The 25,073-nt window shown below is 44.7% G+C and overlaps 1 protein-coding gene across 1 annotated transcript in view; it reads left to right on the forward strand.

The window, feature by feature from the left end:
* The window catches only part of LOC141122230 (cytochrome P450 2A9-like), a 50,342-nt gene that overhangs the window by 19,711 nt on the left and 5,558 nt on the right, over positions 1-25,073 (forward strand). The window contains 5 exon segments of the mRNA XM_073611962.1: positions 802-962; positions 16,382-16,394; positions 20,156-20,340; positions 23,062-23,203; positions 23,579-23,638. Coding sequence (XP_073468063.1) covers positions 802-962; positions 16,382-16,394; positions 20,156-20,340; positions 23,062-23,203; positions 23,579-23,638 — 561 coding nt within the window.

Genomic DNA, 25,073 nt, shown 5'->3' on the forward strand with positions numbered 1-25,073 from the left:
TTGTTTGGAATTAGCCATAAGCCAGGGCACCAGTAACAAAGAGCAGGTTTTCTGGCCAATAAAGGTAATAGGAGTATCACATTGGGTCTGCTCTTAGTTGTTTGTTTTAAAATTCAAAAAACTGAATATAGGTTTACTTTTCACTGTTCTGTAATGCAGAGAAGTTGACTGTTGATCACATATGGTGAAAAAGAAATTATCAGTGGCGGATTACCAAATAAGCAGATTAGACACCAGCCTATGGGCCCCACACTGTTCAAGGGTCCCACAACAACGGATCAAAATAATGTTGATTGATCTTGAAAGAAAATTACAAGGAAGCTTTTTTAAATTGTTTACAGAAGATAGAAAACATGAATCAGCTTAAAGAAAAGAAAACTTTACATTAAAGACTCTATAGAGAAAATACTGTTTTAATGTAATATACCCAATAACAACAAGTACAGTACATAAACCATAGACATCAGGTTCACGTTACAATTTGTCTTCTAAAAGCTCATCTTATTTCAGATGTCAGTTTGTAAAAAAATTTGGTGCAACCTATGTACGTGTCATTCACAGTGGTGACGGTCATCTCTAACTAGCAGCTGACATGCACACTACTTGTTATCCCACTAGACCTGCAGGGGGGCCCCAAGGTTTCGACTGCCTAGGGGCCTACACAGAGTTTAATCTGGCACTGGAAATGATGTGCTGTTATGATTTCAAGAATAGTTATGTACAGTTAGAAAAACAAAAAGTTACTTCTGTTTAAAAAAAAAATACCTAAAATTACTTTACTTTTATGTTTTTTTTTTCTAGGAGCCCCATTTGACCCCTTCAATATTATTAGTGCAACTGTTGGAAATGTAATCTCAGCTGTGGTTTATGGGCATCGTTTCCCTCTTGATGATGCTACATACCAAGAACTGATCAAAAGCAATCGTGGTCTTCTGGAAGGTGGAGGTTCGGCTTGGGCAAAGGTATTAACTTGTTTTTTTTGGCTTCACTGACAATTCTGTGACAAGAAGACTTACTTAATACTGCATTAATCTGTGCATTCATTTTTACCAGCTGAGCTCAACATGCTTATGTATCTTTCTATAAAAGTTTGTGAATAATTTATTTTATAAAAAAAGATTAGCCAACATAGCTTCTACATCAGCAAGATACATTCTATTACCAAAAGTATTGGAATTCTTGCCTTTACATGCACATGAACTTTAATGGCATCCCAGTCTTAATCCGTAGGATTCAACATTGAGTTGGCCCTAATTTTGCAGCTATAACAGCTTCAACTCTTCTGGGAAAACTGTCCACAAGGTTTAGGAGTGTGTCTATGGGAATGACCATTTTGACCATTCTTCCAGAGGTGCATTTGTGAGGTCAAGCACTGATATTGGACGAGAAGGTCTCCGCTTTAATTCATCCCAAAGGTGCTCTATAGGGTTGAGGTCAGGACTCTGTGCAGGCCAGTCAAGTTCCTCCACCCCAAAGTCGCTCATCCATGTCTTTATTGACCTTGCTTTGTGCACTGGTGCGTAGTCATGTTAAAACAGGAAGGCTTCATCCCCAAACTTTTCCCACAAAGTTGGGAGGATGAAATTGTCCATAATGTCCTGGTATGCTGAAGCCTTAAGAGTTCCCTTCACTGGAACTAAGGGGCCAAGCCTAACCTCTGCAAAAGCAACTCCACACCATAATCCCCCCTCCACCAAATGATTTGGACCAGTGCACAAAGAAAGGTGGATAAAGACATGGATAAGCGAGTTTGGGGTGGAGGAGCTTGACTGGCCTGCACAGAGTCCTGATCCCAACCTGATAGAATACCTTTGGGATGAATTAGAGTTGAGACTGTGATCCAGGCCTTCTTGTCCAACACCAGTGCCTGACCTCACAAATGTGCTTCTGGAAGAATGGTCAAACATTCCCATAGACACACTCCTAAACCTTGTTTACAGCCTTCCCAGAAGAGTTGAAGCTGTTATAGCTGCAAAGGGTGAGACAACTCAAAATTGAACCCTACGGACTAAGACTGGGATGCCATTAAAGTTTATATGATTGTAAAGGCAGGTGTCCCAATACTTTTGGTAATATAATGTATATGTTACATAGTTACATAGTAGGTAAGACCGAAAAAAGACAATAGTCCACCCAGTTCAACCTGTGTAGGTATACATGTGTCAGTGTCTATAATAATTTCCCATACAGTATCCCTGTATGTTGTGTTTTTTTAAGATATACATCCAAGAGTCTTTTAAAAATATCTATACTTCCCGCAGCCACCACCAATTGTGGGAGAGAGTTCTATATCCTTATTGCCCTGACAGTGAAGAACCCCCTGCGCAGTTTAAGGTTAAACCACTTCTCATCCAGTCTCAATGTGTGGCCCTGTGTCCTCATACGATCCCTGAGACTGAATAGGGTTTTTTTTATGCTGGGATACCCATTGAGGTATTTATAGATCGCTAACATGTCCCCCCTCAAGCGTCGCATTTCCATCAAGAATAAATTTAATGTTTGCAGCCGGTCCTCGTAATTGAGGTCCTCCAGCCCTCTTATTAATTTTGTTGCCCTTCTTTGGACTCTCTCCAGCTCCATCACATCCCTTTTGAGGACCGGTCACCAGAACTGGACAGAATACTCCAGATGTGGCCTAACCAGGGTTTTATAAAGTGGCAGAATTATAGTTTTATCCCTGGAGTATATCCCTTTTTTTATGCATGCTAATTTTCTGCCTGCTTTGGTAGCGGCAGCTTGACATTGCATGCTATTACTCAATCTGTCATCTATTAGGACCCCCAGATCTTTCTCCATCCTTGATTCTCCCAGAGGTTTTCCACCTAGTGAATAATTTGCATGTATGTTTTTGCCCCAAGTGCACTTTACATTTCCCATTCCCACTCCATTATTTCATTCAGGTCATTCTGCAAAATGTCTATGTCCTGATGTGAGTTTATTGCTCTACTTATTTTTGTGTCATCCGCAAAAACTGAGACTGAGCTATTTATCCCGTTCTCTATATCATTTATAAATAACTCACCCCTCCATACCAGTCTTAATACATTTTATTAATCACCACCCTTTGGACACATCCCTGTAACCAGTTTTTTACCCAAACACAAACCTTATGGTCCATGCCTGCAGATTTCAGCTTGTATATTAAGCGTTTATGGGGGGACTGTATCAAATACTTTTGCAAAATCCAGATACACAAAGTCCATAGGCCTCCCCCTATCTAGATGGCAGCTCACTTCCTCGTAGAATGTTAACTAATGTATTGAATGTTAACAATTGTTAATACTATTGTATTAACTATTGAATGTTAACAATTGTAGATTGTTAGCAGATTGGTCTGGCAGGAACGATCTTTCGTAAACCCATGCTGATTACCGTTATTAATATTATTTTTCTCTGTAAATCTTTGGCTATAGTCCCTAATCATCCACTCCTATATTTTACCCACTATTGATGTTAAGCTGACTGGCTTATAATTGCCAGGAATATGTCTCTGCCCTTTTTTGAATATTTGTACCACATTGGCTGGTACCAATCCTGTCATTATGTTGTCCACAGAGATTATGAAGAATGGCCTAGCTATAACCTGACTGAGTTCTCTGAGGACTATCAGGTGTAAGCCATCTGGTCCTGGTGATTTATTTGTGTTAAGTTTATAAAGTCTTTCCCTGACTCCGGCCTCAGTTAGCTACGAGGGAATGTCCTGTGTTGTGCCATTAACAGTATAGTCGCGGTTGGTAAACCTTTGTTTTTCCTGCGTAAAAACTGAGGAAAAGAAGGTATTTAGTACAGTTGCCTTTTTTGTCATCTGTAACCATCCTCCTATCTAGTATGTGTGCAATATGTTCTGATTTTGACTTTTTACTGTTAATATATCTAAAAAAATGATTTGGATTCTTTCTTCCGCTATGTGCCTCTCGTAATTGTTTTTAGCTGCCCTGATTGCGATTTTACACTTCTTATTGCATTCCTTGTAGTGTTGGAATGCTGATGGTGACCCAATCCCTTTATATTTTTTAAAGGCCATATTGTTCTCCTTAATGAGACTTTTCACATTACGGTTTACCCACCCAGGTTTAATCTTTGCTCTTCTATATTTATTGCCATTGGAATGCACTGTGTGATACCTTTGTTTGCTCCTAAAGCATTCCCATTTCTCTTCTGCGTTCAATGTTTCTAGGATTTGGTCCCAATTTATGTCATGTAGCAATGATCTCAGTTCAGAAATATTTGCTCGTTTAAAATTTAGTGTTTTTGTGCTACCCTCATGCTTCCTCTTCCTATGATTTACGCTAAATGTAATCATCCTATGATCACTAGTCCCCATGTTGTCGCATATCGCCACACCTGAGATCAGACTTGGATCGTTCATAATTAATAGATCTAACAGGGCATTCTTTCTAGTTGGGGAATCCACCAATTGGGACATGAAGTTGTCCTGTAAGACATTCATGAAATGATGGGCCTATAATGAGTGAGCTGTTCCCTCAGCCTAGTCAATGTTGGGATAATTGAAGTCCCCCATTATGATTACATTTCTATCTGTGATAGTAGTTCTAGCTCCTCCTCCTTCAAGTTGGGTGGCCTAACATAACCCCACTACTAATTTCCCGCTTACTTCTTCTCTTTGGAGTTCTACCAACACTGATTCAACCCCCCCCCCTCCCAGTCCCATTCCTAATGTCGCTCCTCTCTACCACCCTTGCATCATTTTTGACATATAGACACACCCCTTGCCCTCTTCTACCTTCCCTGTCTTTGCAATAGAAGGAATACCCCTGTATATTGGCCAGCCAATCGTGAGAGCTGTCAAACCAAGTTTCAGTTATTCCCACAAAATCAAAGTCCTCCTTGTGTAATAGCAGCTCCAGTTCCTCTATTTTGTTAGCTAGGCGTCTAGCATTTGTGTATGCTCCTCTTGGTGTTTTATGGGTGCATATTATTTTATCCATTTGTTTCCCCTGGTTTTGTTTTTGCATTTCCCAATCTCGATTTCATGTTATGGCCGTATTATCACTGCTGACTTCCTTATCACCCTCTTTTGCTTGCTCACTGCCAGCTATCTCTTCCTCTGACCCTTGTTTTTTTGTTTTTTTTTGCACCTAAAGACTTCCTCTAGCTTCCTCAGATGTGGTGGTGGCTGTACTGGCTTTCTCTCTTTCTATCTTTCTTTCTTTCTCTTTTTTACAGAAAAATAACTGTTAATCATGCCAGGAATCCGTGTGTAGTGAATGGAAATATCAAACAATCTTATCAATCTTCCTAGCTATCTTCTGTGAACTATCCCCAGTAAAGGGCTGGGAGAGAGAAGGCCACCTCATACCAGGAGGGGGAGTCGGGTACTAGATGGAGATGGGGTGCTGAGGAGGCTGTCAGTGGCCCTTGAGGGTGCCCCCCTAGTCTGGGGGGGTGACCTTGGGCCTGGGGCACAGGAGCAAGAGAGAGAGGGCAGTGTGAGCAGGTCAGCACATCTGGGAGAGTGAGCCGGGTGGGCTGGTGATTGTCAGTCTGGAGGACTGTGGGGGGAAGTTAGTCTGGAGGGCTAGTGAAAGGGGCAGCTGCAGCCATGAGAGTTGAAAGTGCCTGAAGAGGTGGTGCTGGGATTAGAAGCCACAGGAGTGATGCAAGTTGGACATTAAAATTCTGCTACACACCTAAGGGGTCTGACAGTGACTGTCAGGTATTCAAAGTGTTCCAGCTAGGTTCTGCAAGCAAGTGTGTGCTGGAGGAAGAAGTGGACCTATATATAGAGACTGTATATAGGAAGAATTGTCCCTGAAGTTGTTGTTGAAGTCAAATGGGCATCCCATAACCTCCCAACCCTATCCAAGTTTTGGCAGCATTGTAAAAGTCCTGCCTCCTAGACCGGCTCCTCCTGTGTCAGACAGAACAGGTCTAGGAGGAGGGACTCTGTTACAGCGCCACCGAAGAATTCAGACGCAAGTTCTGTGGCCCGCTGTGTGATCTAGGCACTGGTGAGCCTGCATTGATCAGCACAGACTGAGTCTGCATTGATGGGCACAGACTGAGTCTGCATTGGTGGGCATAGACCGAGGGTGTATTGATGGGCACAGTGAGACAGTATTGATGGGCACTGGTGAGTCTGCATTGATGGGCACAGACTGAGGCTGCATTGATGGGCACAGACCTAGGCTGCATTGATGGGCACAGTGAGGCAGTATTGATGGGCACTGGTGAGTCTGCATTGATGGGGACAGTGAGACTGCATTGATGGGCACAGTGAGGCAGTATTGATGGGCACTGGTGAGTCTGCGTTGATGGACACAGTGAGGCTACATTTGATGGGCACAGTGAGGCTGCATTGATGGGCACAGTGAGTCTGCATTTGATGAGCACAGTGAGGCTGCAATGATGGGCACAGTGAGGCAGTTTTGATGGGCATTGGTGAGTCTGCGTTGATGGGCACAGTGAGGCTACATTTTATGGGCACAATAAGGCTGCATTGATGGGCACAGTGAGTCTGCATTTGATGGGCACAGTGAAGCTGCATTTGATGGGCACAGTGAGGCTGCATTTGATGGGCACAGTGAGGCTGCATTGATAGGCACAGTGAGGCTGCATTTGATGGGCACTGGTGAGTCTGCATTTGATGGGCACCGTAAGTCTGCATTGATGAGCAAGTGAGTCTGCATTTGATGGGCACAGTGAGGCAGCATTGATGGGCACAGTGAGGCTGCATTGATGGGCACAGTGAGGCAGTATTGATGGGCACAGTGAGGCTGCATTGATGGGCACAGTGAGGCTGCATTTGATGGGCACTGATGAGGCTGCATTTGATATATATGGGGAACCCTGGCCTGGCCTGCTCTAAAGAGGGATCTATATGAGGGAACCTGTGCTTTATGCGATAATGACTAAGCCCCTCCCCTTCATGACATTTTCGAAAAGGGGTGGAGCATGGGTGACCTTAAAATGATGCCCTCCCTGAAAAAAGTTCTGCGGACGCCCATGCTCAAGAGTGCCTTTGGAAATTTGGTGTGCCTGGCTGTGCAGGATGAGGGTTCCCAGGTTACTTAAAGCTCCTTAGGGGGTGTGCTACAATTACAACAGATAATTTAGAAGCATTGTGTGCTGCTGAAACTAACAACAAATAGCCAATATATAGCACAACTGAGACATGAACTACAGAGACAGGGATTACACTAATGCCGCGTACACATGATCATCATAGCTTTTTCCGACGGAATTCCACTCAAGCTTGTCTTGCATACACACGGTCACACCAAAATCCAACCACCAAGAACGCGCTGACATACAACACGTACGACGGGACTATAAAAGGGAAGTTCAATAGCCAGTGTGCCGCCCTTTGGGCTCCTTCTGCTAATCTCGTGTTTATCTCGTGTTAGTAGAAGTTTGGTGAGAGATGATTCGCGCTTTTCAGGCTCGTGCTTCTTCAGATCGTTTTATTGCTGTTCAGTTTCTTCTTGTGGGTTTGTATCTGGTTTTCAGTGCGTGAAGTCAGTTCAGATCTGTTTTTCAGTGTGTTCTTGTCCGCTCGTTACTGATTTTCAGCTCGCTCTGCACAGGCCTTGCTGTTCTTCAGTGCGTTCTGTTTAGTACGTTCTGACCAGCCGACCATTTTGAAGCCATGTTGTGGTTACGTGCTCATCGTAGAGTTCATGCTGTTCGGGGGCTTGGTGTTGGGCTTCTAGCTTTGACCCAAGCCCAGTCCATGAACAGGGTGGGGAGAAGTTTATGGATGAAGAATTGGTTGCTCCAGCGTGACCAATTCTCTCATATGCCTTTGTTGAGGGAGATACAGGAGAATAACCCTGATGATTTCAGGAATTTTCTCTGGATAACGGATCCCGTTTTTCACCATTTGTTGGCTTTGCTGTCCCCTTATATCAGCAGGCAGGATACCTGCATGCGGCAAGTCATCACTCCCGAGCAGAGGCTCGTCGCCATGTTGCGGTACTTGGCGACTGGGAGAAGCCTGCAGGACCTCACGTTCTCGACAGGCATCTCCCCCCAGGCTCTGGGGATCATTATCCCAGAGACCTGTTCTGCCATCATCCAGGTCCTGCAGAAGGACTATATTAAGGTAAGATTTCTCTTTTAACATCACATTATATGTATTTAATGTTTGCTAATATATTGTATTTCTTTCATCATTCCCTAATTACCTTGATTGTAATATGCTGTCAATGTCCCCTTTGTTCTCATGCATGCTGGAATTTTTAAAATTTCGTATTTTGGCCTACATGCATATTTGCCTTCACTAACCTCCCCAGCATGCTATCCTGGGCCCATACACACCTAGCCTAGTCACTTAACAATGTATTTTGTCAGCTCCATTGTAGTGCTTACCCTAAACACCCCCTAAAATGTGTCCAAATGTTATTTGTGTCCTTAAATTCAGGCAGAGTGCCAGAGGCTTTTTTTGGGGGGCCCCAAATCATTTGGAACCCTCCCCCCCCAACCGCTAAATCAACCCATACCAATCCTCTATCTGATTACTTTGCCAAACCCATACACACTATACCTACCTCTTATGTGTTCAGATTTATGGATGAATTCCCCAAAGTATGTAGTGAAAGGGCCTGCCTGAATACTTTCAAATGGTACTGTTTAAAGCTTTGTTCTCCTATTATTATCTTGATAGGTAATTGCAGAATGTAAAAATGTGCTTCCATTTGTACAGTGTGTATTTATATTTTTGTATTATGACACTTCTTACCGGTCCAGTGGGCTGCCAATAGTGTAAGTAAGGAGGGGCTGGCCAAAGTAACACACATTATTTATGCATTCAGCTCTCAATGAAGTGGAGAGGGTTACCTGTCCAAAACATACCCCCCCCCAAAATATTTCCAAGGGGCCATCAGAGGGGGTGAGGAATCTGATAAGTGGACCCTATATTTTTGCCTTTAACCACTTCAATACCAGGCACATAGACACCTTCCCGCCCAGACCAATTTTCAGCTTTCAGCGCTGTCGCAATTTGAATGACAATTGCGCGGTCATGCTACACTGTACCCAAACAAATTTTTTATCATTTTGTTCCCACAAATAGAGCTTTCTTTTGGTGGTATTTGATCACCTCTGCGGTTTTTATTTTTTGCGCAACAAATAAAAAAAGACCGAAAATTTTGAAAAAAAACAAGTTTTTCTTTGTTTCTGTTAAATTTTTTTTGTAAATAAGTACGTTTTCTTCTTCAATGACGGGCACTGATATGGCTGCACTGACGGGCACTGACTGGCACTGATACGGCGGCACTGATGGGCACCGATGAGGTGGCACCAATGAGGTGGCACTGATGAGGTGGCACTGACGGGCACTGATGATGGGCACTGATAGGCGGCACTGATGGGCACTGATAGGCGGCACTGATGGGCACTGATAGGTGGCACTGGTAAGCGGCACTGATGGGCACTCATAGGTGGCACAGATGGGCACTTATAGGCGGCACTGATGGGCACTCATAGGTGGCATTGATGGGCACTCATAGGTGGCATTGATGGGCACTCATAGGTGGCACTGATAGTTGGCACAGATGGGCATGGATGGGCACTGATAGATGGGCACTGATGGGCACGGATGGGCACTGACAGGTGGCATGAATGGACACTGATGGGTGGCACTGATGGCACTGGTTGTTTGCAGTGATGCCCCTAAGGGTGGCATTGTTGGGCATCACTGCAACATAATTGTGCCAATCAGTGCCCATTTGTGGGCACTGATTGGCACTGACTGGGCACATGTGGATGGCCATGGGGTACATACCTGGCCATCCACATGTTGCCCCTTCCCTGGTGGTCCTAGTGGCGATCCCTGGTGGTCCAGTGTGGTGATCTGAGGGGGGGCTGCGCTGATAAACAATCAGCACAGACCCCCCCTGCCAGGAGAGCCGCCGATCGGCTCTCCTCTAATCGCGTCTGTCAGACGCGAGTGAGGAAGAGCCGATCAACGGCTCTTCCTATTGACAGCGTGATCAGCCGTGATTGGACACGGCTGATCACGTGGTAAAGAGCCTCCGCCGGAGGCTTTTTACCAAGATCAGTGTAGCGGTGTGTCAGACTGACACACCGCTCCACCGATCGCCGCGATGCGCGCCCCCGGGGGCGCGCTGCGGCATGTTATCCTGCTGGACGTCATATGACGTCCAGTCAGGATAACACAACCACTTCCCGGACGTCAATCCTCTATAGGGCGGGCGGGAAGTGGTTAAATACTCCTTAAAATAAATGTTACACTGATGTTGGCCAAGAATGTTTGTGTCTAATCTGCTTGCAATGTTTATGTGCACAATGACTAATTTTTTTTTTCTTGTTTGACTCCACAGTTTCCTTCAACTCCACAAGAATGGCAGACTGTGGCTTCCCAATTTGCCCAGCGGTGGGACTTTCCTAACTGCAGATGGGATCGATGGGAAGCACGTCCACATCAACCCACCACCCCATTCGGGGTCATACTATTATAATTACAAGGGGTTTAATAGTATTGTGTTGATGGCGGTGGTGTTGGCGACATATGAGTTTCTGCATGTGGACGTGGGGAGGAATGGCCGGATGTCGGATGGTGGAGTATTTGCCCGGACCGAGTTCTATCGACGTCTCGAAGGGTGGTGGCTTGGAATTGCCACCTCCGGAGGAGAACGTGGAAGGACTGCCATTTGTCTTCGTCGCAGATGAGGCATTCGGTCTGGGTGACCACGTGATGGAGGACCCCTACCCCGGAGAAGAGTGTTTTTAATTACCGGCTGGCCAGAGCCAGAAGAGTCGTGGAGAATGCCTTTGGGATACTGGCCAGCCGGTTCCGCTTATTTCAAACAGCAATAAATATGGCGGAGTACAAACTAAATAACTTAATTTTATGTTACTGCATCCTGCATAACTTTTTGAAATGCAATAATTGTAATTATGTTGCCTCAGTTGGGCCTGAGGCTGGACTTCAGGAAACAATGACGGCCCTGGAAGCTGGCCGTCCTGGCTTGCCCCTCCCAAAGCGCCCGTGAAGTACGAGAAAAATATGTAGAATATTTTACTGGTAGGGGGGCCATTGCTTTGCCAGAAAATTTGTAATAAATTTTCTCTTTTATCAGATAAAATCTTGATTTTCATTTACTGCTTGGGTTTATTTTTGATGTCTCCTAGGTTTTCCGAGTGCACTTGTAGTGCCAAGTGGTTTTTCCATTGTTTAATAACACCCATTGTCACTGTAAACACCAACTTAATGCAAAAACTGGTATTGATCATTGAAAGAAGAAGCCCCACATTGTTGAGTATAAAACCTTGTGTTCCATGCACATGCACATGTGCATTGTAAAACATTTTTTGGTTCAAAATCCAAATTCTTGGTTTCATAAATTTTGAGGTTTTTTTTTTAGGGTACATAAACAGGCATGTTTCAAAACATAACATACACAACTCTGGAACTTACAAAGTTCAACACTGAAAAACTGAAGGCAATATCAGACATTATAGTGTCCAAAATGTCTTGATATTGCCTTCATCAGATGGGGTGAAGCCACCCCTGTAAAAGCCAAATTTTGAAGATGCACACAAATTGGGAGTCAAACTGGGGATTTTACTCCTGATCCCATGCCTAATGTCAACATGTGCTATCTCCCATGATGGGGGATCAATGGACGTGTTTTGGGAGTGCAACCCCTTCCTCTCACCTACTTGAGTCTTGAGGAAGGGGTTGCAGCCACAAAACGCGTACATTGATATCCCCTGATGGCAGAAAGCACATGTTGACACACTGTGTGCATCTTCAAAATTTGGCTTTTAAAATGTGTAAAAAATTTGTCCGCAAATATCACAAATGGTGCAGTTTTTTGGATATTTATATTCTTCCTAGTACATCAATCATGTTCTTCAGTTTTTGTTCTATCTCATTTGTTTTTTGCTTTATAAAGTCTAAATCCCGACTACAAAACATGATGTCCTGGATTAGCCTTTGGGCACTGTCCCTAGTGAAATGATGTGATTGTTCTTCCACAATGTCAGGTCACCTGAGACTCCGTGAAGTCAGGAGTGCACCGCTAAGGTAGTGGACCCTAGGACTGTCTGCTGCGGATTGAACCCTGGGAGGTTCAGGAAGGTCTACTGGAACACTAACACAGATCCCACTGGGAGCTAGAGCATAGATTCCCCAGGGCGCAGAGTCTAAGAGCCAGCAGGTGTTTACCAGAGCCTCTAGTGGTGAGGATAGACTGCGCTGCAGTCTGGCCCCAGGTCATGGCCCCCCAGGGTCTCACAGCTCACGGTAGACTACAGGAGAAGAGGAAGGAGGCAGCAGGCTGGAACAACAAGGATAGTAAAGGGATAAGTCAAATGGCGGGGCGACTAGCAGACAAGGATAAACATAACACGCCAAAGGTCAGGGTTACAAGCAGACAGGGATAGTTGAGAAGAGGCCAAGGTCGGTAACTGGAATCAGACGTAGGAAACACAGCAAGTACACACAAAAGCTAACACACAATGGTTGATCAGCAAGCTTGGCTTGCAATGCCCAGGTTAATATAGTGTTCCTAATTAGAGACCAGGGTGGAGCTATGCTGAGGGAAGTTTATTTAAACAGTCAAGTGAGGGTGGCTGGCCTCTAAAGGTGAACACGGAAGGAAAGGTGAGCTGACAGACACACATTACTGCATAACCATGACAGTACCCCCCCTCTTACGAGGCCTCCCCCTCCCTCGCCTGGGCCCAGGCTTAAAGGGAAACTCCAGATGGAACCTCCTCAACAGACGAGGAGCAAAGACCTCAGATGCAGTGATCCAAGACCTCTCCTCAGGACCAAACCCTTTTCAATGTATGAGGTACTGAAGCATGCCTTTACGGAGCCGGTAATCCAAAACTTGACTAAGCTCGTACTTTAGATTATCCTCAGAGACCGGAACCGCGGTAGGGAGAGGACGAGAGGACTTATTGAGGACTACAGGCTTTTTAGGAATGAGTAAGGGCATGTGAAGACCATCAAGAGTCTGAGCAGGGTCCCCCAGACCCTTAAAGATGAGTTGGACATCCAACACAGAACCATCAGACTGGGCAGAGGTCAGTGGATCCCTGAGGTCAGGTTGGTTAGAAGGTGATGTGTCACAAGAGTCAAGCTGGATAGCTGAAACACAAACAGATTGCAGAGAGCCCTTAAAAAAAAGATTGAAAACCCCACCTCGTCGAATGAGGCAGTCTATCCAAAGGCTGGATAGAGCCTCTTAAGCAGGTTTGAACGGACATAGTAGCAGTAGGGTGAGGCCAGGGTACAGAAGGTCCTGAACAAGAAGCAGGAAGCTCACTGGGCATAGGCTGGACTGGTGCAGAGGCCGACTGAACAGCATCGCCAGGTGCAGCGACCACTAGAATCGCATCTCAGGGCATAGCGACTGTGGAACTGGTGGGCGAGTCAGCCTGCGTGTGCGTCCAAGGGGGTCCAGGGACAGGAAAAGGTAAATGTCCATGCAAACTTGAGTGAATGATCGGCTCAGGTTCACAGGTGGGCTCCTCATCCAGAGTGCCACATGATCCAGAGAGTGCCTCAACCCGACTATTGCAGGAGACATTCCAGAAATCGCTATATGCAGCGGGAAGAGCAGAAGATACTGGGATGGTGGCAACAGGAGGTTTCTCTTTTGGGGTAACCTTGAGTAGGCAGGAGGAGGAACAGGAGGAACCCCAAGTCAAGATCTGTCCAGCAGTCCAGTCAACATGTGGAGAATGGAGCTGTAACCAAGGAAGACCTAATATGACAGGAGATGAAGCCTTAGGTAAGATAAGGAAGGATATCCACTCCTGGTGGAGTGTCCCTACCGACATCTTAACAGGGAGGGTCTGGAAGCAGATAGGACCCCCTGGAAGAACAGTGCCATGAATCGCCAAGACCACTAATGGCGTTGTGAAGGGCAAAAGGGTAAGTCTCATGGAAGATGCTGTTCCCCAGTGCATGAAATTGCCAGCAGCTCTGAAATCCAGATATGCTGAGACCGAACGAGGGGAAGCGCCGACATGAAGGAACACAGAAAGGAGAAGACGAGAAGGTGATATTTCAGGGTCCAATACTCCACCTTCCAGATGTATTAGCCCCGAGCGTTTTTCCAGACAAAGAAAACAAGTATCATGAAAATGACCTTTGACCATAGGTGTGCACAGGCTATTGTATTAGGGTGTGCACCTCAAAGCTCCAACACATATAACTTTGTGACATATTTACCAGCCTCTTCCCCACTCATCATCCTAAAACAATGTGGGGGGGAGTAGGTGAGCACACAGGGGGACCTGGGCAGCAGAAAGAAAAGGAACTGGGACAAGAGGGGTGGCGTACATTGGTACCAATCCCCTGTATTTTCCTCCCGTGGCAGCTGAATATCGGGAAGAGGAAGAGGAGGAGAAGCCTACTTTCAGCTGCAGCAGAAGAAAATACAGATCGGTCCCTTAATTTCCACTCCAGCCACCTATCCTGTCCAGGTTCTGAGGGTCGGCAAGTAAGGATCGCAGCTTACCTGTCACCTGCCCACAATTGATGGGTTGCCAACTCCAGGATTAGGGTGTGCCAAGGCACACCTTGCACACCCCTTGCGCACACCTATGCCTTTGACGCTACAGTAGAGACACAGGCCCAGAGATCTGCACCTAGCGCGTTCTTCGGAAGATAACTTGGTCCGGCCCAGCTGCATAGGTTCCTCAGCAGGCAGCAGGTTCTCTCGGAACGAAGAGAATGGACTTGGAGCTCAGGCTGCCTAAAGAACGGGGAGTGCTGGCGTCTTTTTTCCAGGGCCCTCTCTTGAAAGTGAATATTGATCTGGTTACACAAGGTGATGACACCGTCCAGATCAGCAGGGAGGGATCTTCCTGCTAATTCATCGTTCACTCTATCAGAGAGGCCATGTAAAAAGGTTGCAACTAGGGCCTCTTTATTCCAGCTCAGCTCAGCAGTCAAAGTACGAAAATGAAGAGCGTACTCTCCCACAGAAGACTCGTGATGGAGACGTAAAAGGGCACTGCCTGCTGAGGAGACACGACCCGGTTCCTCGAAGATATTCCGAAAAGGTTTCAAGAAATCAGACAGGCTAGAAACCACTGGATCATTCAGTTCCCACAGAGGGGCAGCCCAGGCTAACGCCTCGCAGGACAGGAGGGATATAATATAGGCTACCTTTGCCCGATCGGACAAGAAGTTTTGAGGCTGAAGCTCAAAATGAATTGTGTACCGGCTAAGGTAACCCCTGCAGGCCTTGGAGTCCCCAGAGAAATGAGCCGGAGCTGGCAGTTGTAATGAATGTGTGGCTGCAACTGGTGCCATAGGTGCAGCAGCAGATAGCAGTTGAGGTTGTGGAACCGGGGGTCCTAATGAGGCCTGAACCTGTTCAAAACGAGAGGCCAAATCCTTAAGGAATCGCATCACCTGGGTCTGATGCGATTCCTGGGTCTCAAGTCTTCTGACTATGCCCTGTAATGAATCATCTGCAGAAAGCTGCACGTCAGCCGGGTCCATGGCTGATCAAACTGTCAGGTCACCTGAGACCAGGTGACAGATGCACTCCGTGGAAGTCAGGAGTGCACCGCTAAGGTAGTGGACCCTAGGACTGACTGCTGCGGATTGAACCCTGGGAGGTTCATGAAGCAGGTCTACTGGAACACTAACACAGATCCCTCTGGGAGCTAGAGCATAGATTCCCCAGGCGCAGAGTCTAAGAGCCAGCAGGTGTTCACCAGAGCCTCTAGTGGTGAGGATGGACTGCGCTGCAGTCTGGCTCCAGGTCGTGGCCCCCAGGGTCTCACAACTCACGCTTACGGTGGATTACAGGAGAAGAGCAAGGAGGCAGCAGGCTGGAACAACAAGGATAGTAAAGGGATAAGCCAAATGGCGGGGCGACTAGCAGACAAGGATAAACATAACATGCCAAAGGTCAGGGTCACAAGCAGACAGGGATAGTTGAGAACAGGCCAAGGTCGGTAACTGGAATCAGATGTAGGAAACAAAGCAAGTACACACGAAAGCTAACACACAATGGTTGATTAGCAAGGTTGGCTTGCAATGCCCAGATTAATATAGTGTTCCTAATTAGAGACCAGGGTGGAGCTATGCTGAGGGAAGATTATTTAAACAGTCAGGTGAGGGTGGCTGGCCTCTAAAGGTGAACACAGAAGGAAAGGTGAGCTGACAGACACACATTACTGCATAACCATGACACACAACCTGCACATCACCTAAAATAAAAAATACACACCATGTATTAAAAATATGCAGGCATACATCTATTACCTGAATCTGTGGTGTCAGACACTCACCTGTTGTGGTGACAATCTCCACCACCTCTCCTTCCTCCAAATCCTCAGATCGTGACCTCTGTTCCCCTTCTTCAGGAGGTGGGGGGTCCCTGGTGTCCTCATATTTTCTAAATCTTTGCTCCCTTAAGAGAATGAAACAAAAGGTATACTTAGCACACAGATATTTGAGGCCAGAAATAGGAATATGAAACATTGCTGGGAAGTGGGGTACAATTGTCTGTTTGGGCAGAGTTCAAAGCTGAAGACATGATTTATTCCCTTACCAAAGCTGGAATACTTACCTTTTTTGGACAATATTCACACATGGAGACACCCCTAGTATCCCCTGGAGCACCTGTGTGGGACCCCCTAAAAAGTTTGTTCTGGTGTCCCACACTAGTGCTCCTGAGTCCAGATGTGTAAACAACTGCTGAGTGTCCTCTCCTTACATTACACTGAATCAAGTTTCCTTCTAGTTTCAAACACATCTAGACAACAATGTCCTAAACTTCTTTTAATACAAATTATCATGACCAAATGTAGTTAACCCTGTATCTGGCAAAAACATTGTATTTAGTTGGCAAACGATTACTGTGCCTAAGGACATGAAAGTCGCCATTTTAAACTGTCCAACAGTAAAGAAAAGCACATAGAGCAGCATGCAAGTAATAATAATAATAGGAACACACGACAACTACTTACTTTTTAGAAGCACTTTCTTGATCTTTCTGTACTGATCGTGCTCCCTCAGTTTCAGGTCTGGCCAGCGTTTGCTCAATTGCTCCTTGGATCGTCGTACCCCAAAATTCCTGTGCAGACTCTTCACAACTTTAGTCATGATTTTGGCCTTTCTCACATTTGGGTTTGGGTACGGTCCATAATTCCCATCATAGTCGGCCCTCTTCAACATGTGCACCATCTCCACCATCTCTACAAAGGACATATTTGAGGCCTTAAATCTCCTACTGGATCGGGACGTTTCTGGCTTCGGGCTTTCCTCCTCATCGTTACAGCTATTATGCACCTGCTGTGTCTCCGCCATGTTCCTCTTCCCCACTGCGACAAAAGAGACGGGGCAGGGAATATTCTAGAAAGAACGTCAGGGGTGGATAAGATTAGGAGAGTTTAGTCTGATATTAGTGTTTTTGTCTTTTGTTTGGTCTTGCAGCAAAAATGAAACAATTTAAAGACCCAGACTTCCTCTGCTAATTCATAGACAGGTACAGGGATATGCGCAATTTGTGGGAGGTGAAAAACCCCTTATATAGCAACAGACCAGCAAGGAAGGCATCGCTGGAGAAACTGCTGGAATTTGTGAAGACTCAGGTCCCTGACGCAGACATCGAGTTTGTGGATAAGAAAAGTGGTAGCTTGAGAAGCACGCATATGAAGGAAGGAGCTTCAGAAGGTCCAGAAGTCCCTGAGATCAGGAGCTACAGCAGAAGACATGTATTTACCCAGTCTGTGGTACTACAGCAGGATACGTTTTCTAGAAGTCCAGATTGAAGCCAGGGAATCACTTTTGACTCTTCCAGCCCCCCTTCCATCCAGCCTTCCTTCAACCCTTCCCTCAACCCCAGCTGAGGCTTCCGAGGGCCAACCTGGGCCTTCCATCCTGGAAGAAATTGAGGAGCCCAGATGGGGCCAGGTATAGTATTTTTAAACATTTTTTGTGGGAAAATTATTGTTGTTAACTAGATGTTATTATTGCTAACAAAAGAATGCTTTAACAAAAAGTGTTTTACATATCAATAGACAGTAGGGGCCAAAAATGATTGTGACAATAATGAAAAACGCTGGGCTCAGAATTATATTCTTTTCTATTTATTAACATTTAATTTGCAACAGTCATGAGCTGAAAATTGTGTGTGATTGATGAAACACAAACTAAAACTATGTCCCTTTTTCATACACAGGAAGACCTCAGCCAGGAGGAGGCTCTGGAATGTGGCACACAGGAGGAGGCGGGGTCTAAGTGGAAGCCAGGAGGTGGCCAGGCCCAGTCTCACCCAATCCCAGGTCCCTTCCCTCCGCCTTCCACCCAAGAGGCCCAGGAAGGGGAGGAACGTGGATGAGGCAGCACTTGCCCTCATTAAGGAGGTTAATGCGGCCCTGAAAGCCCCCCTTGATGCTGTAGAGGCCTATGGCACCTATATAGCCTCAAATTTGCAGCAAATGGAGGAGGGCCAACGCCGCAAATGTGAGAAAATCATTTTTAAGGCCATCCATAAGGGTTTGAGTGGCCAAATGACAGATGACGTCCACTTATGTACGCTCACCCATCCTCCTCCTGCCACAAGTCCACCTCCAGACCACAGCCTCCAGGGTAGGCTGCAGGGCAGCGTGGAGGGAAGGTTGCACGGAAGAGAAGAAAGTGATTGCCTGGGCTCAGTCTGGTCTGACAGAATAAGCAGCCTGTTGTAGCACCACAGCCTGGGGACATATATGTCATCTGCTGCTGTTCCTGATCTCTGGAAGTCCTGGACCAGATTGTGCTCCCTTCTATATGGACTTCTCAAGCTACCAATTTTTTTATCCACAGAGTTGATGTCTGCCCTGGGGGTCCAAAGGCATCGCAAATTCCAGCTGTTTCTCCAGCGTTGCCTTCCCTCTTTCCTTTGTTATTATGAGCCAGAATAAATGGAGATTTTTGGTTATGAAAATACTTGACGATGTGTTTTTCTTCAAATAGGACAGTTTGTGAGTAGGCAGGTACATTTCAAAAATACAATGTCAAATTAACAAGGGACACCAACACCAAGCAACCTCCTTGAGGTTTACAAATACAAGATAATAATGGTGTTGTGGAAACGTGACATACAAAAATAAAAAAAAATATGGAGATGACTATAAATTAATTAAAAAAAAAATAATAAACATTATTATGGAGATCTGGTTTTAAAAACAAAAAAAGATTATTCATGAGATCACGAGAAAAAATAAAGAAATAAGTTTGTGAGAACTCTGTGTGAATATGAGCATCAAAACAACTTCATTCTTCTAGCATTATAAAGAAGAAGAGAATGCGCTGCATTCAAAGATTTAAAAATTTGCAGTGTGATGAATGTGCCATCTCCATTGCGCACGGTCGTTTTACTAGACTGAACGGCTCCGTCTCGTACTTGATTCTGAGCATGCATGTTTTTTTGCGGAATTACATACACACGAACGGAATTTCCGATAGATACTTTTTCCGTCAGAAAAATTGAGAACATGCTCTCAATATTTTGCTGGCCAGCAAAACTCCAATGGAGCAAACACACGGTCGCATTTTCCGACCAAAAGCTCTCATCGGTCTTTTGCTGGCCGAATTTCCGATTGTGTGTACGCGGCAAAAGAGTGAAATACAGTTTGCTGTTCAGTACATGATAACAGTAAAGAATTTATTTTACCATTAGCAGTACAACTATGGGTGCAAAAATTGCAAATAAACTATAAGGCTATGGCATACTATTGTTTAAAGGTACACCAGTTGCTTAATGCTTGTAAACTGACACTTTATGTGAAAAGGGTTGCTGTCACTTGATTTTTCCATTATTCTCATAAAAAATTATTATTCAGAAAGCAAACATCTAGGCAAACAGCTAACAACACAGCTAAGCTGCAGATATACTTAAGTTGTTATCAGTCAAATGATTTGAAATTTGTTCAGCCAGTCTTCTGGTTCGCACACCTCTTCTAGACTTCACAGCCAGGCAGATGACACCTTGCTTTCTGAACCAGGAACAGTGGAGTCGTCTTCCTGCTTATGTAGTGTGGCAGGGGTGTGTGAACCATAGCACTCACTGAAAAGAATTACACATTATTTGCCTCTAATTCAAGTGTGATTCTCTGGAGTGGCTAGGGCATACAGAGCTAACAGAATACAGCAGGCTGATTACTAGTAGTTAAATACATTTTAATAGTTCTCTGTCATCTGTTACAGAGAGAGTACATGTGGAACTGGATACTGTTCTTGATGGATCCAAACTAGTCTGTGAAGTCCGGAAGAGGCTTCCATACACCAATGCTGTAATCCATGAAATCCAGCGGTATGCCAACATTTCAGATGTAGGCATTCCAAGGACATGTGTAAAAGAAGTTAATCTCTATACATACTCTTTGAAGAAGGTGAGAACATATTTGTTCTGATTAGATGTATTCACCATTTACAGCTACAATACGATTTTTATCTGATTTTCAGTGCGATTATGTGCGAAACTTGGATGCAGTTTGGATGAGGTTCGCATATTCTTTGGACCCAAAATCATGCTGAAAAGGTAGTGCAGGAACTTTTTCCAAAATGTCACCATGCTGAGTTGCATTGATGTGAATAGGCATATTTATTATGATTAGATATATTCATCATTTAGTGCTTGTTCTCACCAGTCTGCCCACTAAAACGCTGGTTTACATTGTGTAGGGGCAGTGAGAAGAGGTGCAATGTGTTGTTACAATTATGTTTATTGTTTACTTTTTTCTTGCAGTGAAGCAATAAAATGAAGGCTGGAGACTCAGGGGCCACCAAAAATTTGATAATACCTATTGCACAGAGCTGCCATTTAAAGAGGAACTGCAGTCTGCTCACATAATTTGTAATAAAAACATATTTGCCATTCTGAAGCTTCCCTCCAACCACTTTGCATATTATTTTATACGGTATCTCACAAAAGTGAGTACACCCCTCGCATTTTTGTAAATATTGTATTATATCTTTTCATGTGACAACACTGAAGAAATGACACTTTGCTACAATGTAAAGTAGTGAGTGTACAGCTTGTATAACAGTGTAAATTTGCTGTCCCCTCAAAATAACTCAACACACAGCCATTAATGTCTAAACTGTTGGCAACAAAAGTGAGTACACCCCTAAGTGAAAATGTCCAAATTGGGCCCAAAGTGTCAATATTTTGTGTGGCCACCATTATTTTCCAGCACTGCCTTAACCCTCTTGGACATCACCAGAGCTTCACAGGTTGCCACTGGAGTCCTCTTCCACTCCTCCATGATGACATCATGAAGCTGGTAGATGTTAGAGACCTTGCACTCCTCCACCTTCCGTTTGAGGATGCCCCACAGATGCTCAATAGAGTTTAGGTCTGGAGACATGCTTGGGCAGTCTATCACCTTTACCCTCAGCTTCTTTAGCAAGGCAGTGGTCATCTTGGAGGTGTGTTTGGGGTCGTTATCATATTGAAATACTGCCCTGTGGCCCAGTCTCCGAAGGGAGGGGATCATGCTCTGCTTCAGTACATATTGGCATTCATGCTTCCCTCAATGAACTGTAGCTCCCCAGTGCTGGCAGCACTCATGCAGCACCAGACCATGACACTCCCATCACCATGCTTGACTGTAGGAAAGACACACTTGTCTTTGTACTCCTCACCTGGTTGCTGCCACACACGCTTGACACCATCTGAACCATATAGGTTTATCCTGGTCTCATCAGACCACAGGACATGGTTCCAGTAATCCATGTCCTTAGTCTGCTTGTCTTCAGCAAACTGCGGGCTTTCTTGTGCATCTTCTTTAGAAGAGGCTTCCTTCTGGGATGACAGCCATGCAGTTCAATTTGATGCAGTGTGCGGCTTATGGTCTGAGCACTAACAGGCTGACCCCCCCACCCCTTCAACCTCTGCAGCAATGCTGGCAGCGCTCATATGTCTATTTCCCAAAGAGAACCTCTGGATATGATGATGAGCACGTGCACTTAACTTCTTTGGCCGACCATGGCGAGGTCTGTTATGAGTGGAACCTGTCCTGTTAAACCGCTGTATGGTCTTGGCCACCATGCTGCAGCTCAGTTTCAGGGTCTTGCCAATCTTCTTATAGCCTGGGCCATCTTTATGTAGAGCTACAATTATTCTTTTCAGATCCTCAGAGAGTTCTTTGCCATGAGGTGCCATGTTGAACTTCCAGTGACCAGTATGAGAGAGAGTGATAACACCAAATTGAACACACCTGCTTCCCATTCACACCTGAGACCTTGTAACACTAACGAGTCACATGACACCGGGGAGGGAAAATGGCTAATTGGGGCCAATTTGGACATTTTCACTTAGGGGTGTACTCACTTTTGTTGCCAGCAGTTTAGACATTAATGGCTGTGTGTTGAGTTATTTTGAGGGGACAGCAAATTTACACTGTTATACAAGCTGTACACTCACTACTTTACATTGTAGAAAAGTGTAATTTGTTCAGTGTTGTCACATCACAAGATATAATAAAATATTTACAAAAATGTGAGGGGTGTACAGAGATACTGTATATACTGTGATTCTGTACTTGCCAAAGATGCTGCAGACATCTCTCTCCACTGAGTTTGGCTGCATCCATTTTAACTGTGGGTAGCTGAAGCTGCTGTCTGTTCACTTCCTGGATTTACACAGACACACAGAAGTACCCCTCCAGCTCTGCAGCTCTCATTGACCCCCTTATGACTCATCCCCCTCCCTTCCTGGCAAATTCTCACGAGTCATAAGCCTAGGCTTTTTACCAGATGAGAAACAGGAAGTGGGCTGTATAAGGTATTTACTGGCAGAAAAAAAAATTACTATCGAAAGTTAAAACAACAAGGGCAGATGATTTAATAAATGGAAAGTTAAAAAAATGACTGAAGGTCCGCTTTAATCTTTTAAATTTTTTTTTGCACACTACAAATCTAACAAACGTTATCCTTTCTGTTTTCCACTTAGATATATGATGTTTTTCCCTGGCTGATGAAATGTGTGCTAGTTCCGCACCAGACTGCTTTTGCCTAAATTAACTATCTGAGACAGTTTATAGTAAAAGAGATTGTTAGGATATACAATATACATTCAGTACTTTATGCTAAAATTGCTCTTATTTCAGGATACAATGGTGCTGGCCAACTTGGATTCTGTTCTTTTTGATCCCCAGTCTTGGAAGACACATGATCAATTTAACCCAAATAATTTCTTGGATAAAGATGGGAATTTTTTACCAAATGACGCTTTTTTACCTTTCTCTGGAGGTAATTACAGTCTACTGATCTAATTGACTTTGCTGTAGGATGTGAGTTGCCTAGCATGTAGCATGAACATTGTAAAAAATTCTTGTTTTTAAAAGTAAATAGCTTAGACATTGGGATCAGTCAGAGAGTCCAATGCTCAGTAGAGCATTTCTGTTCATGAGAGTATGATAGAGGAGGAGATAGTTGCCAGGTTCTGCCCAATGGATGTTTCCCTGACCAGACAAGTTTAGGGGCTTCACATTAACATAACCTTGTTACCCAAGTTGAAACTGGCTGGATCAACCAACTATCATCATATATCCATGGGTATTAAGTGGTAACTAATCAATGCAAGTTGTCTTTTTGGTCTGATACATTCTCGTTCTCTACCCATAGGTGCCCGGGTGTATCTTGGGGAGCAACTTGCCCGTTATGAGCTATTTATCTTCTTCACCACTCTCATGCAATAGGGATGAGCCGAACACCCCCCGGTTCGGTTCGCACCAGAACCCGCGAACGGACCGAAAGTTCGCACGAACGTTAGAACCCCATTGACGTCTATGGGACTCGAACGTTCGAAATCAAAAGTGCTCATTTTAAAGGCTAATTTGCATGGTATTGTCCTAAAAAGGGTTTGGGGACCCGGGTCCTACCCCAGGGGACATGTATCAATGCAAAAAAAACTTTTAAAAACGGCCGTTTTTTCGGGAGCAGTGATTTTAATGATGCTTAAAGTAAAAAAAAAAAAAGTGAAATATTCCTTTAAATATCGTACCTGGGGGGTGTCTATAGTATGCCTGTAAAGTGACGCGTGTTTCCCATGTTTAGAACAGTCCCTGCACCAAATGTCATTTTTAAAGGAAAAAATCTCATTTAAAACTGCTTGCGGGTTTAATGTCATGTCGGGTCATGGCAATATGGATGAAAATCAGTGAGACAAACGGCATGGGTACCCCCCAGTCCATTACCAGGCCCTTTGGGTCTTGTATGGATATTAAGGGGAACCCCGCACCCAAATTAAAATAAGGAAAGGTGTGGGGCCACCAGGCCCTATATACTCTGAACAGCAGTATACAGGCGGTGCAAACAAGACAGGGACTGTAGGTTTGTTGTTAAGTAGAATCTGTTTGTAATTTTGAACATTTTTAACGTGTTTAGCTCCAGCCAAAAAATCTTTTCTAAGCTTTTTGGAAAACATAGGGAAGGGTTATCACCCCTGTGACATTTGTTTTGCTGTCTTTCCTCCTCTTCAGAAGATTTCACCTCACTTTTTTGTCCCAATGAAAAATGTTTTTTGAAAATTTGGGTTTTTTTGTGGAACAAGGATTGGAAAGCATCAGTGGAAAGGAGAAATTGTTTTCCCATATTAACTCTTACAGGAGAGAATTTCTCTTCCTAGGGGTAGATTTCATCTCACTTCCTGTTGTCTCCTTCCGTTTGCAAGTAGGAGTCGTTTGTAAGTTAGATGTTTGAAAGTAGGGTCCTGCCCTATATACTCAGCAGAAATTTGGGCCTTAGGTGTTGCTGTGGCCACAACACTGTAAGCCCTCACAGGGCCCTGCTGTGAAATATTAGATCAAGAATTGTAATTACATGCCCCTGTTGAACAGGAGCTGAAAAATTAGGCCTTAGGCACTGGTGCTGGTGCCACAACACTGCAACCCCTCACAGACACTCTAGTTGGAACGCAGGAACGAGCCCTGCTGCAAAGTATTGCAACAAAAATTGTAATTACACGCCCCTGTTAGACAGGGGCAGAAAAATTGGGCCTTAGGCACTGGTGCTGGTGCCACAACACTGCAACCCCTCACAGACACTCTAGTTGGAATGCAGGAACGAGCCCTGCTGCAAAGTATTACATAAAAAATTGTAATTACACACCCCTGTTAAA

This window comes from Aquarana catesbeiana, linkage group LG01 (genome assembly GCF_042186555.1).
Source record: "Aquarana catesbeiana isolate 2022-GZ linkage group LG01, ASM4218655v1, whole genome shotgun sequence".
Classification (NCBI taxonomy): domain Eukaryota; kingdom Metazoa; phylum Chordata; class Amphibia; order Anura; family Ranidae; genus Aquarana; species Aquarana catesbeiana.